The 19,768-nt window shown below is 37.8% G+C and overlaps 1 protein-coding gene across 2 annotated transcripts in view; it reads left to right on the forward strand.

Annotated features, from left to right (window-relative positions):
• FBXL4 (F-box and leucine rich repeat protein 4) overlaps window positions 1–19,768 on the forward strand; it is a 78,364-nt gene that overhangs the window by 41,031 nt on the left and 17,565 nt on the right. For both annotated transcript variants that reach the window (XM_012182734.5, XM_004011257.6), the window contains exon 6: window positions 6,430–6,643. In XM_012182734.5, coding sequence (XP_012038124.1) covers window positions 6,430–6,643 — 214 coding nt within the window. The remainder of the gene's footprint in view (window positions 1–6,429; window positions 6,644–19,768) is intronic.

The following is a 19,768-nucleotide window of genomic DNA, read 5'->3' on the forward strand; positions in this document are numbered from 1 at the left end:
AATCCATTTCATTAAGTTAAATAATGAAGAAATAGACACTTTGGGGAAATTACCTGTTATTTTTGATTAACGAATAATCGCCTATCATGTTTTTAGAAGTTAGAATGAACTACAGCTTTCCCTACACACATCCCCAGTGGATGCATTCCTACACAGTGGCTTATGAATTAGAAATTTGTATTTTGAGCTTTGTTTCCCCTTGACTTAGAGTATAAAATTAAAGATGCAGTTCCAGAAATAAATATTTGATACCCTTAGATTCAGATGAAATCATGTTTGAAATAGCACCAATGTGTTCAAAATGCTAATATTAATAGTTTGTGCATCAAAATAAAAAAACACAAGCAATAATAGCTTACAGCACATGTTGAAACCATGGACGCACTGGGTTTCTTTCTTTTCTGCCGGAAACAGAACTAGAGGAAGGGGTTCTTAGATAAAGTGTTCTGGGATTTGAGGGTCAGAATCTATAAAGATTCTGTAACATGCTATGTATACAAAATTCTTTTTATTATGTAAATTTGCTTAAGGGGGGATATATATATGTATATATATATAATAGTAGGTATTATATATATGTAAGAAAATGAGTTTCTTTTCGGCAGTGTAATTTTGGTGAATTTTGATAGAATCCACATTTTGAAAATTGCTGAATTTTTGACAGCTCTCCATTGCAACACAGCTTAGTCCTTTCTGATTCCCTTTCTCCATACACACCCTTCATTGGCAAATTGTCCTCACTGCTAATGGGACCAAGAAGAACTGAAGCTAATGATGACTGTGGGTATTCAGAGAGTGCGCTATGGATCATAAACCAAGACTAACCGAGAGCAGGTAGAACCATTGGTATCAGTAAGCATTATTTTACATTCTAAGGACTTTGGAGTATTTCAGTTCCCCTCATAGCTCTTTCTTCAATGTTTCCCACTATTTGGGACTTATTATTTGTTTGTTTTCACTGTTGGTGTGTAGTGTGTAAAGCATTATGGTGAGTATTGTGGACCACGTGAAGAGGTAGATGATATAGTTCCTACAACAAAAACGATACAGATATAAAGATAAACATTTAAACATGTCATTCCTATATTTTTATAAATAAAATAGCAGGGAGGCAGCTAATGAGTAAAGACATTAAAGAAAACATTGGTAATGAATGACCAAGTCCAACTTCCTAGGCAAAATGTGGCATATACCCATAGTATAATGAGTAAAATATAAAGATAATATTAAATCAGTTTTTAGAAACTCTCTTTTTGTAGCTTCTTCTGGCGCATGAGCAGAAACATAAGTTGTTAGAAGAAAACTTCACAATGCTATTTTAAGAATTTTAGACTTGCAATGGATAAGGTTAAAGCTCCAATCTACTTTCTCAACAGCAATTTCTCTTCCATTTTCAATTCGCCCCTTTAGTTGCTGTGGAGCTGTTTGAATAATCACAAAAGTACATACATAAATTTAAGTTTTCTGTATTTCACAGGAGTATTTCAGCCTATAAAACCATGTATCTTGATAGCATTCCTTTGAGCATAGTCATTGTTCCCATTAAGAAAAGAAAAAGTTGAAATAACAGAGAGAGAGTCTTTTTGGGGATGGGAGATACTGGAGCTTTGCCTACTGATTACTGTTGGCCCCCTTGACTTGACTGCTGAATTGATAGTCATTATGGCTTGTAGGCAGCATTCCCAGAATAAACAATAAATATTCATGGCTTGATTATTAATGAATAATCTATGAGTAAGTGTGGTCTATTTATGCTCATTACTGTGAAGAAGGCTTATTTATAATACTTTAAAGGGAAAAAAAGTACATTTTTGAACTAGAAACTGATGATGATGAGTTGCCTTTTGAGCAAGTCTTTGGGAGAAGTTTGATATAGGTAATTTTTGTTGCCTAAAAACCTTATCCTCACAAAACTGAAACTGTTTCACTGTACTTTAAAGAAGTTAGGAATTTATTTTATTCAAAATAGCAGGGGAAGTGGAATCCTGAGAACTTAAAACTTTTAATCAGTTATTAAAATCCTATTCTATCTACAGATTTGTGATTGGTAACTTCAAGTCCTGCTCATGTATATCATTATTCATTAAGATCACATCTATTATAACCACACTTTCCTCTTAGAATACACTCCCTAAAGTCTTGGATATTCCTTTGCCACCCTGTTTGTGCTCTGAGGCTTAATTATACCATTTTGATATTCAAAAAGCCTTAGATTCCATTTTTTCTGCTATAGTCTTTCTTCAGATAGTTGCTCAAACTAATCAGCTTGAGCTCCACCTCAGTTATGTAGAGATTTCTACCCCTAACCCATCTACTTGTTCTCTTCAGAAAACACTGTTGGATGCTTTTTAGGTTTAAGGACTTGATGTTTTGACACAAAACTACAGTTTTATGCAATAGAGAGCTTTTTGCATATTCATATATTTGTTTTAGAGAAGGCAATGGCACCCCACTCCAGTACTCTTGCCTGGAAAATCCCATGGATGGAGGAGCCTGATAGGCTGCAGTCTATGGGGTTGCTAAGAGTCACACGTGACTGAGTGACTTCACTTTCACTTTTCACTTTCATGCATTGGAGAAGGAAATGGCAATCCACTCCAGTGTTCTCGCCTGGAGAATCTCAGGGACAGAGGAGCCTAGGAGGAGGCCGTCTATGGGGTCGCACAGAGTTGGACACGACTGCAGCGACTTAGCAGCAGCAGCATATTTGTCTATTCAGCTGCCTGCCAATGCTTTTACACTGTTGCATCTTCTAGATGGTCAGCTCCTAGAGATTAAAGACAACTGACGACAGTTCCATGTCCTACCATTGCTGGATGGTGCCGTACACAGTTAAGCAAGAAGTTTTGTTTTTCATAACTTTATTTTGGATCTGATATAGTAAATAATGCTCCAGCTATTTGGAATTAACAATATCTTAAATATACTGTTTTATAAAATTCAGTGAGGGCCAGCTATAAAACATGAGATTAGGATTCAGAGCCATGGATATTTATACCTAATTCTCCTCTTTACCTTGAAACTTCAGGCAGGTTGTAAGGATTAGTGCCTTTTATTTTGTGATGAATAAACTCAGATTAAATCATTCATTCACATAATGTTAATTATTTTAGGGTACAAATTACCATTTAGTAAATTACTTCTTATGTACCTGTATTTCTCTGGACAAATTAATTCACCTTATAAGGATAGGCAATTTATTTATCTCTCCAGAGACTCCTTTTCTCATAGCAGGAGACCTAGTTTGGGATTGTTTATCTGAACTTAGGTTTTCTCATAATACCCTCGATATCAAGAAATACTTGATGAGAATTCATAAGATGGAATGAACAGGCTTCAAGAAATAAACAAGCTATAGTTCTCTTTTCAGGTGACCAGTATTACAATTGAGATGAATAAGCAGATGACTAAGATCTGTAATTATGTGTTAAAACTTTATGAGGAACATTAAGGAAGGAAATGAGTTGTATTCAGCTAATAATTGATTCTGCTATGTCTGCCTTCTTGTAGTGGAAATATGAAAAAGCCGGTGGTGTAGATCTCATAAGTTTAGGAAGAGTTAACTATGGGGATATTGACTAAATAACCTACTCAGTAAAAATATAGAATATAGAAAAAGGGAGAGAGTCATAAAGGTAGTATAAGCATGATCATTGTCATTATTGTGCTTCCAAATTCTATCATTCATTACATCAATTTGGGAAGTTTTCTAGTCTATTAACAGCTTTCTAATGATTGGCTTGCTATCTTTCGAAGGGAAAAGTTCATTAATAAGAGAAAAGAGAAAAGGGGTATCAAAGCATTCCAAGTCTACTACTAAAAAGAACTGTAGAACAAAGTGCTTTGCCAAATAATGAAGACCTTCCGTAGATAAGATGCCTAAAGATTTTAATTTTAAGAGTTAATATACTCATTTACTCATTTATATTAACTTAAAATCTTTAGGCATCTTATATCTGCAAATAATTTTAGAAGCATCAAATCAAAATAGGATGCCCTACATTCATTTCTAGATTGCTAGCTTATAAATGATGATGAACTAGCCATAACTACAATGTATGTTCAAAATAATGTAAAAAGGTTCATTTTGTTATATTTCCTAGTTTGACCCTCTTAAAGGAAAAAACTGAGTCCATAGAACCTAGTCTGCTCCAGAGCAGAGGAAATTTAAATTCCTCAAATGCATTTTCATAATTGGAAGAGTTATTCAGCAAATTCATCAAGTGTTTTTATGCACCTGACATCATGCTAAGTACTAAGTATACCAAGGATAGACTCAATATAAACAAATCAGTAAATAAGGGAATTATGGTTAACAGAAAAATGAATTTTGGTTGAGAAATAGAGAAGCTGAGTTCATTCAGTTCAGTATGTAGAAGATACGTTGTTAACTGAGTACCCATTGCTTCCCTTTGAAATAGATCCCCAGTCTGAATATTGAGCACCACAATCGGTGCCGCCACCTCCATCCAGTGCACCATCCCCTCTTCCCTGAATATGGTTATGGTGTCCTGATGATCTCCCAGTTTTCACGCCTGTTCCCCTTCAGTTTATTCTCCACACAGAAACCAGAGTGATCCTGTTAAAACACAAGCAAGTGGTGCCACACCTCTGCTCAAAAACCCTCTGATGTCTGAGAAGCCCGTCTCCCTCAAAATAAAAGCCAGAGTCTTTGGAGGGTACACACTCCATGACCTGTCCCTTACCACTCTGATCTGCTCCCATCTGCTCTCACTTTGTGCCTGCTTGCAGTTCCCAACTCGAGGCGTTGTCTGAGGTGTCCTGCCTCTGAGCTGCCATCCTTGCTGCTGCCTGCTTGCCACTTCTCTAGGGAACTCCTTTGCTCATCCTCTTGTTTCCTTTGGGTCTTGACTCACCTTCTTAGTGAGGCTTCCCTGCCTACTCTTCACACTTTCTGTTGTCCTCTGCTTTTTTTTTTCCTTCTTGGCACTCTTCACTCTCTAATATACTATTAATTTTACTCATTTATTTGTTCATGGTCTGCCTCTCCTACTGAAATGTAAGTAAGCTCCATGAGAGCAGGGACTTTGCCCATAAAGTCCCAACTTCTCAGTGTCTAGAGTAACGCAGGGTCATAGTAGGAGCTCAGTTAATATTTGTTGAGTGAATCCCTGAAGGTGCTTGATGTAAACTGTCAATGTAGCCAGTGCAGTAGCAGAGAACAGTAGTGAAACGTGGGAGGAAATCAAGGTGAGGGGATAGCTTGAAGAGTGCCCGAGAATTTGAAGGAAGGAGAGGGTGTGTGAAATGCCCCAGTAAATCAAGTAATACAAGGGCTGGAAAGAAAGGCCCTTTAACTTGGCATTTAAAAGGAAAGGATGAATTTAGGGAAAGCAGAACATAGACTGCAATGGATTAAGAATAACCGGATGTTCTTGGATGTTTGGGTGTAAATAAGCTGTGTGGGCTACTGACTTATTTGCAATATTTAAATGTTTGTAGCAATTAACATTTTTATTGTTTGTGTGTTGGCTAAGATTTCACTTTTAATATTTGTGGCGCACTGTGGCCTTTGCAGACTTCTTTCACATCATTGTAGAATGTTCAAAACCACAAGCCGTGTGGTGAGTGCTGTTTCATGTTTCTAGTCTGCCTTTTACTGCTGAGGGAGTGCTGTGTGTGTGTGCGTGCGCACGCGCGCGTGTGTGCACGCCCTTAGTCATATCCGCCTCTGTGACCATATGACTAGAGGAATCCACCACAGTTCTCTGTCCCTGGAGAATCCCTTGGACTGTGGAGCCTGGTGGGCTGCCGTCTGTGGGGTTGCACAGAGTCGGACACAACTGACATGGCTTAGCAGTAGCAGCAGCAGCAGCAGCAGCTAGGTATTAAATAATAGCAGTCAAGAAACATATCTCACCAGTATGGTTAAACCAACCCAGAAATTTTCTGAGTTGAGAGGAGGCTAGTCTGGTCTGTTTTGAGGTCATTTAGTTAGAGCTGTCTCTATGTGTGCCATGTTCAAAATAAATTATCCAGTACCAGATGGGTACTGTTTAGAAAGAAATATCTTCCAGAAGTTGAGAGTTTTGTTATATTTTATTTGTTGGCTCTATCAGCTCAGGTGTGAATTACAGGTAAGTAGAAGAAAAGAGAAATTAAGAAAGCAGAAATTAAGAAAGAGAAATTAAGAAAGCACCCTCTTGCTTTCTTAATTTCCCACTTAGCAGTAGCTGACTTTCTATGTGATGTGAATCCATTTAATCTTCTCAGGTTGATTTATTGTAGCCTAACCATGCCTGTTTCGGCAGGCAGTAAATGAGAATTTAAGTGAAACAAGTTTTTTTATTTTCCCTGATAGAAATATGTTCTTCTGAAGGTGTCTGCTTAGAGTCGATATAATTCCAAAGTGCTTGCAAAAAATATGTTTTAGTTTTATGAAATTCACACGGAGCATTGTATTTACAGGTTTCTGAAGGTCTGCGGATCTGAATTAGTGCGCCTTGAATTATCCTGCAGCCACTTCCTTAATGAAACTTGCTTGGAGATTATTTCTGAGATGTGCCCAAATCTACAGGACTTGAATCTCTCCTCCTGTGATAAACTACCACCTCAGGCTTTCAGCCACATCGCCAAGTTGTGTGGCCTGAAACGACTTGTTCTCTATCGAACAAAAGTAGAGGTAAGATTTACACTTTTAGTAATATAATGACCAGCAGAATGATCAGTTGCCTGTAATTGCTCATAATAATATGATTTATGATTTTTAAATAAATTAAGTTTATGACACCACCTGACTATCCTAAAACAATTAGAGCTGATTTCAGTCATTTTATGATTAGTCTGTTGTATTTTTTTTGTTTCTTTGTTTTTCAATTTAGGAAAATGTTACCCTCTGTGCTCTTAAAATTTTTGTAATGCTGTTCATGTTTCTAGGTAAAGAAGCAAGCAATAAGCTGAGGTGAGCTGAAATGCTGGCAGGGAATTAGTTCGTGAAAGTGGTGGGAGGAAAATGTGTAGGAGGACGTTTGCTTGGAGTGAGAGGAAGCAAAGTGGAATTCATCCAGGAGCTAACTTCAGAGTTAAAATTCCTAATACATAGTTTAGAAGTCTCATTAAAGAACAATGGAGTCATGTAATATTTATTGATCTCCTTGCTTTTTTTCCACTTAGCTCTAGGACATCTTACCAGATCATTATATATATTACCACTTGACTCTTTTCATAACTGTGTAGTTTATGTTTTACCATGATCAACTCAATTGTTCCCCAAATGGTCAACATTTCAGTTTTTCCAGCTGTTTTTCTTTTACAAACCATCTAGCATTAGCATTATTTTGCAGTTTTCTGTGTACTGGCTATTGTTGCTATAGGATAGAGTTCTGTAAGTAGTACTGCTGGTCAGAATACGTGCCTGGACCCTTATAATAAACATCCACTTATTGCTGTATATCTGTTTCCTCTACTCTAGTCATGTTGGCCTTCCTTCTGTCCCTTGAACATTCCAGTCCAGTCCCAGCTCATGGTTTTTGTCCTATGCCAGTCTGAAATATCCTTCCAGCTTGTTATATGGCTGCCCTCTTCTCAACTCAGTGACCTACTTAAATATTTTTTTTCAGAGATGGTTTCTTAGACGTTGATAAAAGGTAGTCTCCTCACCCCCTTCTGGTTGGCTCCTGTCATTTCATATCACCTAGTGTATTTTCTTTCTAACAGTTTTATCACTGTGAAATTATCATGTTGGTTTTCTTATGATCATCTGTCTCCTTATACTAGGACATATGTTTCATGACGGTAGGAGCCTTATCTGTATTTTTCATTGCCATGTTCCTGATATCTAGTATAGTACCTGGTAAAGAGTGGCCATTCAGTAAATATTCAGTAAATATTTAAAAGACAAATTACTTTTCCAAAATGACATACCAGTTGCCTCTCCACTCTAGTGAACCCTTGCCTGCCTTGAATGTTGCCTTGGCCAGGTATTTTGAGAATCATTTACATGTAATGTACTTAGAGGGTGCCAAACACATAATAAACTCTCAAATATTATCTGCTAAAACAGTAGTTAGAGTAATAATAATTATTATGGCAATTCTGTATATGTTTTGCTGTGTGGTAGGAAAGGTCTCCTCTCTCTATTCTTTTTTAAACTTAAATCCTTGTGTATTATTACTCTTTCAGGTATATCTTTCAGCAAAGATTTTGTTGGGAGTGCCTTTATTATATTTCATTTTGTTCTTTAATAAGACTTCATATCTGTTCATAAATGTCTTGTTTTACATTCAAGAGCAGGTTATAGTTTTCTTCATTTAGATTTTATATCCTTCTGGTTAAATTTATCCCTTGTCTTTTATAGTCTCAGACACTATTTTATTTCTTTTTAATTGGTTATTTTTAATATAAAGAAAAATTGAGTTTTGCATATTTATCTTGTATCTGCTCCCCTTACTGAATGCTTATAATTGTTCTAATAACTTATATCTTTTGAGTTTTCTAATGATGTAATTGTGTAACCTGAAAATTAATATACTTTTTCTTTCTGTTCCAATGTTTAAAGTATTGCTACGATAAGTAGAACTTCATAAATAATGTAGAATAATACAGTCACAATAGGTATACCAATCTTATTTCTAATATAGAGGGAATTTTTTCTTTTTTAAATATTTATATGACAAATATGTGCCAGGTACTAGTGTAGGCACTGAGACTTCATTAGTGAACTAAATAGACAACGCCTCATGTAACTTACTAATTTTATCTATTGTTTGATGTTCTTTCTGATAAATATCATATGAGTGAGACTATTTTTATCAAAAATGTGTATTGTATTAAAAATTTTTAAAGCCTCCATTACCACACTGATCTTTTTTCTTCTTTTATTTGTTAATATAATGACTTATGCTGGACAGTCCTTACATTCCTGGGATAATTCCTACATGTTTTAGCTTAATACATAGCTAGACTATTTTCCTAATATTTTTGAGCCAAATTGCCTGGATTTGGATTCTACTTTGGATATCACTTACTAATTATATTACCTTGAGGAAGTTTCTTGATGCCTTGTTTCCTTCTATATAAGTGGATATAATGATAATATACCTTTCAAATGGTTGTTGTGAGAATTAACATGATTTAATATACATGAAGAGTTTACAACAGTACCTGTTTCACAGTAAACTTTCTTTAAGAGTTAAGACTGATTTATCAATACTTTTTACGTCTACTTTCTTAAATGAAATTGAGCTGTGTTTTTCCTTTTCACGCCATTTTATCATGTTTGGAGCTTGGATATCTTGGCAAAAAGTATTTGTGACATTGACATCTTTTGCTTGGATATTTGTTATCAGTTGCTAAGTTGTGTCTGATTCTTTGCAACCCAAGGGACTGCAACATGCCAGGCTTCCCTGTCTTGCACTGTCTTCTGGAGTTTGCTCAAACATATCCTTTGAGTCGGTGATGCCATCCAATTGTCTCATCCTCTGTTGCCCCCTTCTCCTGCCCTCAATCTTTCTCATTCCAATGAGTCAACTCTTCACATCAGGTGGCCAAAGTATTGGAGCTTCACCTTCAGCATCAGTCCTTCATGAATATTCAGTGTTGATTTCCTTTAGGATTTACTGATTTGATCTCCTTGCTGTACAAGGGACTCTCATGAGTCTTCTCCAATACCACAGTTCCAAGCATCAATTCTTCGGCACTCAGCCTTCTTAATGTAACTCTCACATCCATACATGACTACTGAGAAAACCATAGCTTTGACTTTGTTGGCAAAGTGGTGTCTCTGCTTTTTAATACACTTTCTAGGTTTGTTATAGCTTTTCTTCAGGCAGTAAGCATCTTTCAGTTTCATGGCTGCAGTTACCATCTGCAGTGATTTTGGAGTCCAAGAAAATAAAATCTGCCACTGTTCCACTTTTTCCCCATCTATTAGCCATGAAGTAATAGGACTGGAATGCCATGATTTTAGTTTTATGAATGTCAAGTTTTAAGTCGGCTTTTTCACTCTCCTCTTTCACCCTGAAGAGGCTCTTTAGTTTCCCTTTGCTTTCTGCCATTCGAGTGGTGGAATAACTTTAATAAATGAGAATTATCTGTTAGGTAGAATTTATCTATAAAACTATCTGGGTGTATAGCTTTTTTATTGCTAGATCAGAGTAGATATCTTTAGCTTGACATAGTTTTTAAACTAATCCGTGGAAACATGAATATAGTATTCCTGACTTGGGACAGAGTTTTAGCCAGAGTTCAGCTGGTGACTTGGTGGAAAGAAGACTTTGATGCTAGTTCTTGCCCCACCAGTAACAAGCTTAGTGACTTCTTAGTGATCTCTTTCACATCCTAGACTCTCAAGTTCCAGGGTTCTTTATCTGTAGAATGAGAAGACTTTTGTCCCTGAATGCCTGTTTAAAGATAGTGTTAGTCCATGTCTTCATTAGTCCATGGTGAAGTGACTCATGATTTATGAGGGTGTAAAACTGTCAGCTAACTTTGCTTGAGTAGATTTTGCATTCTGAAATTATGCCACACCTGTGTTTTACTGGTATATTTACTGTTATATATTGCCTTGTGTGCTGTAAAGTTTGATACCCTCTGAGCAAGATAACACCCCATTTAAAAAAATCTTCTGATTAAATTTAACTTTAAGAAGAAATGTAGCTTAGTTCATTATTAAGTAAACCTTCAGAAAGAAAAATAGGGTAAAAACGAAGAAATTATATAACTTGCTAGGCATCTTACATCTGGGTTGATTTGTAAAAATCTTTCCCATGATATGCTTTTGAAATGTTATAAATTCACATCATCTAAGTGTGAGGGAATCATTAAATAGTCTACAATTTTCTTCAATTTACCTCCAGAAGCTGATAGTATATGATTATATATATTTTAAAAAGTTTGATTTTATAGGGATTGAGAAGATTTCATAGCTCAAGACTGGAGACCTTATACATATGTATCCAAGTCTAAATAGCATCAACTGTGCTTCCCCCAGTCACTTAAACATAGATGTGAAATCATTGTATGATTTCATTAAGTAAAATTTGGTTTGTACCATATGTTACTACCTATTAAAGTTTGTTTTTATTAATCCAGCTGCTAAAAGACCATAAAATCATTTTTAAATTTATTCTAGATGATTTTTCTGACATTTAGTACATAAAAAAAATTATAAAATTGATTTTCATTGATCTGCATTGGACTTACAATAAAATAAAAAATAATCTCATTTTAGTGATACAAATGGCAAAATTCAAAATGGAGAAAAACCTACCTAGGCAGTGTTGACTTTTAACAGCTTCCCAGCTCTGTATTCAGTGCTCTCTGCCTATACTTTATTTACATCTGTTATCTTGTTATTCTCATCATAGGGGAGATCTGCATCAGACTCCCCTATAGGCACTAAGTGACTCAGAGGAATAAAGGGAAAAGACAGCACAATCAACTGGTCTCTTTTAAAACACACCGAAGTGACACACTGGTAATCGTATCAATCTGTAAGCACCTCCCTTGTTACCTAGGCAGAACATCGTGGGCTTCCCTGGTAGCTCAGGTGGTTAAGAATCTGCCTGCAATTTGGGAGACTTGGGTTTGATCCCTGGGTCAGGAAGATCCCCTGGAGAAGGGAATGCAGCCCACTCCAGTTTTCTTGTCTGGTGGGCTACAGTCATGGGGTCACAAAGAGCTGGACATGACTGAGCGAAAAACACTGTGTCAACCCTTTTTCCCTTCCATAAGTGCACTGTTTCAGTCCTGCGCTGGTTGTTGGTGGATGAGAAAACTGAGTGAGAAGACAAGATGTAGGGGATTGGCTTCCCTCTAAATCTTCACGTGATCGTTGGCAGGACATTCAGATGTTTTAAACTGTTCTGAAAAGAAAAAAACAGCAATTGATTTCAGATGCCTCTGATGGCTCTAAGGAAATATATGAGGAGAAAAAGAAGATATGAATTTGAACTTCTTGGGAGAGGTTTTTTTTTTTTTTTCTTTTAAGGAATACAGATTATCCAGTGCTAGCCACTTTTACCTTTTTTTTTCCCCTGAACTCTATGTAATTCTAAAATAAGCAAAAATTAGTATTACAAAATATTGATACCATGATAGCATATTATGTTCAGAGAGACCAATTTATGATATAGTAGACTTATATTTTATATATCTATATATAATCTACATTAGTAAGTGAAATACATTTATGCCATTTTTTAGGATTTAAGCAAGTGTGTGTGCATGGTGAATGTAGCTTTAGAGGATATTGGAACCTGGGGCTTTTGTCCCAAAGTTTGAGAAAACTCACTGGGTGTATTTTGTTTGCTGTCCTAGACATTTTGCATATTATTTAATCCTTTAGTCCAGTGAGAGTAAGTGTTATTCTTACGTTCAGTTCAGTCGCTCAGTCCAGCTCTTTGTGACCCCATGGACTGCAGCACGCCAGGCTTCCCTGTCCATCACCAACTCCTAAAGCTTGCTCAAACTCATGTCCATAGAGTCGGTGATGCCATCCAACTATCTCATCCTCTGTTGTCCCCTTCTCCTCCCACCTTCAATCTTTCCCAGCATCATGGTCTTTTCCAATGAGTCAGTTCTTTGCATCAGGTGGCCAAAGTGTTGGAGCTTCAGCTTTAGCATCAGTCTTTCCAATGAATATTCAGGACTGGTTTCCTTTAGGATTGCCTGGTTTGATCTCCTTGCAGTCCAAGGGTCTCTCAAGAGGCTTCTCTAACACCACAGTTCAAAAGCATCGATTCTTTGCTGCTTGGCTTTCTTTACGTTACATATGTTGAAATGCTCCTGCTGCTAAGTCACTTCAGTCGTGTCTGACTCTGTGTGACCCCATAGACAGCAGTCCACCAGGCTCCCCTGTCCCTGCAGTTCTCCAGGCAAGAACACTGGAGTAGGTTGCCATTTCCTTCTCCAATGCATGAAAGTGAAAAGTGAAAGGGAACTCCCTCAGTCGTGTCCGACTTTTCGCTACCCCATGGACTGCAGCCTGCCAGGCTCCTCTGTCCATGGGATTTTCCAGGCAAAAGTACTGGAGTGATGTTGAAATGAAAGCCCCCCAAAAGTTAATGTTTCCCAGTGACACAGAGCAACAAATTAGAATTAAGATTTGATCCCAGATTTGGTGGCCTCAGTGTTACAGTGAAAATTGTAAGATACATAAGAACATAGGATAGTAGTTCTTTTAATAGCTTGGCTACCTCTATATAATGGAGAAGGAAATGGTAGCCCACTCCAGTATTCTTGCCTGGAGAATTTCATGGACAGAGGAACCTGGTGGGCTACAGTCCATGGGATCACAAAGAGTTGAAAATGACTCAGCAAATAAAATAGAGCTTTTTCTTTACCACTTAATCCTTTTCTAATCTTCAATTGGTAAGGAAATAAAACATTGTAACTAAGATATACAACATTTTGATCTGGTGTAAAATACAAACTATGAAGTTATATTCTGTAAATACTTTCCAGTCTAAATTGCTATAGGAAAATGGACTTTGATTTTTATTATGAGCAAACTTATTTTGAAGTCTTAGTTCTGAATTTGTAATACCAGTTATTCAAATCACATTTAGAAACATTTAAGTAATAGTTTGTATAATCAATGCATAATAAATTACCTCAAGCAAATGGTTTATATATATGGGCCAACTCTCAATATTGTATCATAGTGGGGAGCAGCACTGGGACATATAATCCCCCAAATATTTTAGCATGTAAAGTAGTGCATAGCTGATGTCTAGGTGGTGTGATCTTAAGTGGTTAGGTATAGCCAAGCATGTTTCTGGCCTGGGTACTGAATTAGAATGAGAACCCAGGAGAATGAAACTTGAGTAGGGGAGAAGGCAGTGGCACCCCACTCCAGTACTCTTGCCTGGAAAATCCCATGGGCGGAGGAGCCTGATAGGCTGAAGTCCATGGGGTTGCTAAGAGTCGGACACGACTGAGCGACTTCACTTTCACTTTTCACTTTGATGCATTGGAGAAGGAAATGGCAACCCACTCCAGTGTTCTTGCCTGGAGAATCCCAGAGATGGGGGAGCCTGGTGGGCTGCCGGCTATGGGGTCGCACAGAGTCAAACATGACTGAAGCGACTTAGCAGCAGCAGCAGGGTCAGAATTGCCCTATATGCTGGTAGGTAGAGCCTGGTATGCTGATGTGGCACCTCCCTGAGCCAATGGTGAAACAGTGGGTCCAGAGCACTATACTTCTCTCTACCTGATAGATTTTACTGACAAGGCCTGCTGCAGTGACCACTGAGCCTCATGTATAACCTTGTTAGAAACTGAGGTTGTATCACAATGCATTTTGTGTATACTGTCTGATTGCTGCTTTGGTAGTCAATTAAAATGAAAGCAACCTTAAAACAAGCCCCAAGTGTCATTTTGAAACCCAGCCTTTTATGCCCTGGCCTAGTTCATTAAGATTTTTCTCCTCAGCTCCACTGCTTTGGATTATACCATAGCTAGTACCCTACTGTGAGAAGAAGCAGCAGTAGGATCTTTATCACACTTAAACTATGGTTAAAACTGCTCAGCAGCAAGTTCTGGGTATCTGATTCAGACATTATTTTATAATGTAAAAACTGGGAAGATATTTGTTTTTTAGTCTGTATCAGAGACCCACATCATAAAACAGTTTTCTTGGTTTTCCCACTTGAAAGATTTATGTGCTTGAGAAAGTCACTTATACTAAGCTGAAAGTTTACCTGTTAAAAAATTTACCCAATCACATAGGCTATTGAGAAGACCAAATTAGATCGTACTTGTAAATAACATCACACTGTAAATCAGATAGACTTGTGTACATGTGAAAACGATAGTATAGATTTTTTCAGTATGATCCTACAAGTTACTCCCAACTTTGTGAAGTATTCTTATAGATCCTCCTAAATAGGAATATCTTTTCCATCATGTGCTATGGGAGAAGGCAATGGCACCCCACTCCAGTACTCTTGCCTGGAAAATCCCATGGATGGAGGAGCCTGGTAGGCTGCAGTCCATGGGATCGCTGAGGGTCAGACACAACTGAAGTGACTTAGCAGCAGCAGCAGCAGCATCATGTGCTATGAGGGACTTAGGTTAAATTACTGCCTTCATGCTTCTGATCTGTTTCTGGTAAAAGGAAAGTACATTCCTGACTTATAAACTCCATAATGAGAGGGATCATGTTTGACTCTTTTTATCTTTACAGCTAGTATGTAGAACATTGTCGGGTATTCACTATAGTGAATATATATAGTAGATACGTGGTAAACCTGTGTTGAATGAATGAGTGATAGCTCTCGCTTGTCAATTTATCTTTTCTTTGTTCGATAAGTTAGTAAGCATCAGATAAGTTTGTCTTTCTACAGAATAAGCACATCAGCTAAGCAGATGGATGGGAGATCTACAACTTGGAAAACTTGTAAAAAAATATTTTGAACTTGTATTTGTCCAGAATTTTTAGCTCTAAAAGATAGTGAAATACATTTCAGTAGATGCAGGGCTGTAACTGTATGCCTGATGAAAAGATAGTGCAAAGGGATGGAAAACAGAAATGACCCATATGCTGAGGTTAAGACCCTGTTTAATGCGTGATCTCAGAATAACTAGTGAAACGAATGGTTAAATGCAGTAATTTTCTTTTTACTGAATTTGGTGGGTCCTTGATGATTGTATAGGCAAGACTTAAGGCAAAAGGTGGGGACAAACATGAAGAAGACTTTAATTGTAGTTAGTTTCTTCTACCATTAATGGCAAGGAAGTTATTATAGTAGAGTGAGATATGTAATGATTGGAACGACTTCAAGTTCTTTTAGTCCTTTTTATCTCTATTCACAAGATTCTTATTACTTATGATAAACATTAATTACAGGTCCTTCTTTAGCCATACGTGATGATGTGTTTTTGTGAGAGAGCTGTAGAAATTTAACTCATGAAATAGACTCTTAAATCCTTGAAAGAGCTTTTATTTTGAAATAATTTTAGACTTATGAAAAGTTGCGTACAAAGTAGATTGCTCTCCTTTATGCATATTTTTTCCTGAACCATTTGAAAGTAATAAAGATATAACTCTCCTTTACCCCTAAAGGGGCATATATCTGCAACTATTCTTAAATACTTGTTCCATGGGCTGAATTGTGTCTCCCCAAAATTTATGTGTTGGAGTCCTGACCCCTAGTACCTCATAATGTGAGGTATTTGGAGATAGGGACTTTCAAGAAAAGATTAAGTTAAATGAGGTCATTAGGGTGGGGCCTAATCCAATATGAGTGGTCTCCTTATGAGAAGAGACTAGGACACAGATACACAGAGGGAAGACTATATGAAAGCACCGAAAGTAAATGGCAGGTTTCAAGCCAAGAGGAGAGGCCTGAGAAGAAATTAACCCTGCTAACACCTCGATCTCAGACTGCTAGCCTCCAGAATTGTGAAAAAATTAATCTCTGTTGTTTAAGTTACCCAGTCTACAGTATTTTGTCATGGCAGTTCTAGCAAACTAATACAACTTGTACAGGATGGCATAGGATAGTTTTTTAACATATTGCACAAAAAGTGACTTCAAAAGAAGGCCTTCACATTGTCTAAAGCAATATGGGTTAGTGTTAGGAGTTTCAACCTGTTTACCTTTTCTTTGTTTTGGGGAAAAAAATGTCTGGAGTTGGGGGTGAGTTGGGGTGTGTAGGTTGCTCAGTAAGAATGTCATTCTGTTGCTTAGCAGCAGACAAGAGAACCAGAGTGTTTTTTTTTTTTAAGTTGGAGTTATAAATGGAACACCTGCATCCAGTTTTGATTGCCTCACTTCAAGAATGATAGAGCATAAATTGAAAGAATCTGAAGAAGTGAAAAAACTGACTGTAGGTATTGTAGGGGACTAGCATATGACAGTAATCCGTAAGTATGGTACAGCAAGTGTTTACCGGGCTCACTGTGCTGGGACAAGTTTCAAGGGCCCCACTGCCTTCATCTTAATGGACTAGAAGATAAACAAAAGCAGTTGATCTTTACTTCTGTTGAATATCAAAACTCACTTCCTATTTTCTTTTTTCTGTGCTGGTTTATATATAAGTAAAATGTGTACCACTCCCATCTGTTGATGAGAGCACCTGAGCTTTCCTACAGAAGATGCATGTCTTTTGAAAACAGTATGATTTGATTTAGTGCCATGAATTTGCTTTCTGACACATAGATAATGATGTTCTTCTGGCTGCATTCTTACTTGATTTAAAGAACATATTTATGTATATTGGTAAGTAGAGCACAGATGGCCTCTATTTTGTTTATTTATTTTTAAAAGCTTTTGGCCAAGTCACGGGACTATGGGATCTTAGCTGCCTGACCAGGGATTGAACCTAGACCCCCAGCAGTGGACGTGTGCAGAGCCTTAACCACTGGACAGCATGGGAAGCCCCTGACCTTTCTTTAGTAGAGTGAGTGCAGCTAACAAACTCAGGAGGACGAATGGCCTCTCACCAAACCCAGTGCTGCTTACTAACTGAGATCAAGATCGAGAGGAACACTTGAAGTAGGAAGAACCTACTTTGGTCACCTCTGTTGACTAATGCAGACTGTTGTTAGCTATACCTAAAATGCAGTCCATTTTAGAGAGCTTCATTTAGCTAGGTAACATGTAAACAGTGGAAACAGTGTTAGGCTTTATTTTTTTTGGCTCCAAAATCACTGTAGATGGTGATTGTAGCCATGAACTGGCTTACTCCTTGGAAGGAAAGTTATGACCAACCTAGATAGCATATTCAAAAGCAGAGACATTACTTTACTAACAAAGGTCTGTCTAGTCAAGGCTATGGTTTTTCCAGTGGTCATGTATGGATGTGTGAGTTGGACTGTGAAGAAAGCTGAGCACCAAAGAATTGATGCTTTTGAACTGTTGTGTTGGAGAAGACTCCTGAGAGTCTCTTGGACTGCAAGGAGATCCAACCAGTCCATCCTAAAGGAGACCAGTCCTGGGTGTTCTTTGGAAGGACTGATGTTGAAGCTGAAACTCCAGCTGAAACTCTACTTTGGCCTGATGCAAAGAGTTGACCCATTGGAAAAGACCCTGATGCTGGGAGGGATTGGGGGCAGGAGGAAAAGGGGACGACAGAGGATGGGATGGCTGGATGGCATCACTGACTCGATGGACAATGAGTTTGGGTAAACTCCAGGAGTTGGTGATGGACAGGGAGGCCTGGTGTGCTGCGATTCATGGGGTTGCAAAGAGTTGAACACGACTGAGCAACTGAACTGAACTGAAAACAAAAGATATTAATAATTATTTGTTTTTAAACAGAATCAAGAATTGATTGTAATAACTTTTCATATATTCTAAAACTAACAAACTTTTAAAAGTCCTTAATATAGGTCTCCAGGAAAGACTATGTCTATACTTCTTTTCTATCTTGGATGAGTTTATAGAAGTGCCAGTGGAAATGAGGCTTTTGGTGGAGGTGAGTGTGTGTGACCTGTGTGATTGGCCATGATTCAGCTACAGTGACAAGCCTGTTGGCTTCTTGGGGGTCAGATTCATTATCATCCACAATCATGACAGTAAGCAATATACCAGGTATAAGCAATCTACCTGGTAAGGACACATTCATTAAAAACAGCTGATTAGCACATTCTTTCATTATTGGCACATCACAGGGGAAACCAGATTACAGTTATGAGACCTGTATAGTGAGTTTAGAATGAGAACCGTGAGCGTTACTTATGTGACTTAAATGCTTCAAGACTTCAGCACAAAACAGATTGATAACTCCCTCTTAGCAGGAAGGAAAGGTATGCTTTTGGAAGCAGATAGTCTTTGGACATGTGCATCCTCTTCACCTGAGCATAATTCAGATGAACAGTGTCAACCAAGTGTGCTTCAGACTTGTCTCCTGTGCTCTCTAAACAGTCCAACCCTTAACCCTCAGATCAGAGCATTCTTTCTGTTAATGTAGGCAGTAGGGTTACAGCCCAGTTCAGCTGGTATGCAAAGTGCCACGACTTTTTGACTGCGCATCTCTGCCATCATCCATCATGGGCTGATATGGAAAATGATTGGTTTAGTCATCTGTGACCAAAGATGTGTTCAACTGTATTATTATAGGAGAGATCCACTACCATGGTAGAAATAAACTCTGAAATGAGACCATAGAGCAAGGCATATGTGTGTGATTTGGTCTTAGGTTTTATTGTTTCACACACATTGGTTTTTGGAATTTGACGCTGGAAAAGGTCAGTTTTCATTCCAACCCCAAAGAAGGGCAGTGCCAAAGAATGTTCAAACTACCACATAATTGCACTCATGCTAGCAAGGTAATGCTCAAAATCCTTCAAGCTAACCTTCAGCAGAATGTGAACCAAGAAATTCCAGATGTACAAGCTGGATTTAAAAAATGCAGAGGAACCAGAGATCAAATTGCCAACATTCATTGGATTATACATGTGCTTCATTGACTGTGTGAAAGCCTTTGACTGTGTGGATCACAACAAACTGGAAAACTCTTAAAGAGATGGGAATACCAGACCACCTTAACTCTCCTAAGAAACCTGTATGAAGGTCAAGAAGAAACAGACATAGAACGATGGACTGGTTCAAAATTGGAAAGGAGTATGACAAGACTTACATTGTCACTCTGCTTATTTAACTCGCCCAAGATAGTTTCTTGGGCAAACTCTGGGAGATGGTGAGGGACAGGGAAGCCTGGTGTCCATGAGGTTGCAAAGAGTCAGACTCGACTGAGCGACTGAATAATGACATGATCTTGAACGTTCTCTTTTTAGAGCTCAATCAGAAGTCTAACTTTTCTACCACAATGTTGATCTTCAGGTTTAACCTGTTAAAGAC

Source organism: Ovis aries, chromosome 8 (genome assembly GCF_016772045.2).
Source record: "Ovis aries strain OAR_USU_Benz2616 breed Rambouillet chromosome 8, ARS-UI_Ramb_v3.0, whole genome shotgun sequence".
NCBI classification, from domain to species: Eukaryota; Metazoa; Chordata; class Mammalia; order Artiodactyla; family Bovidae; genus Ovis; species Ovis aries.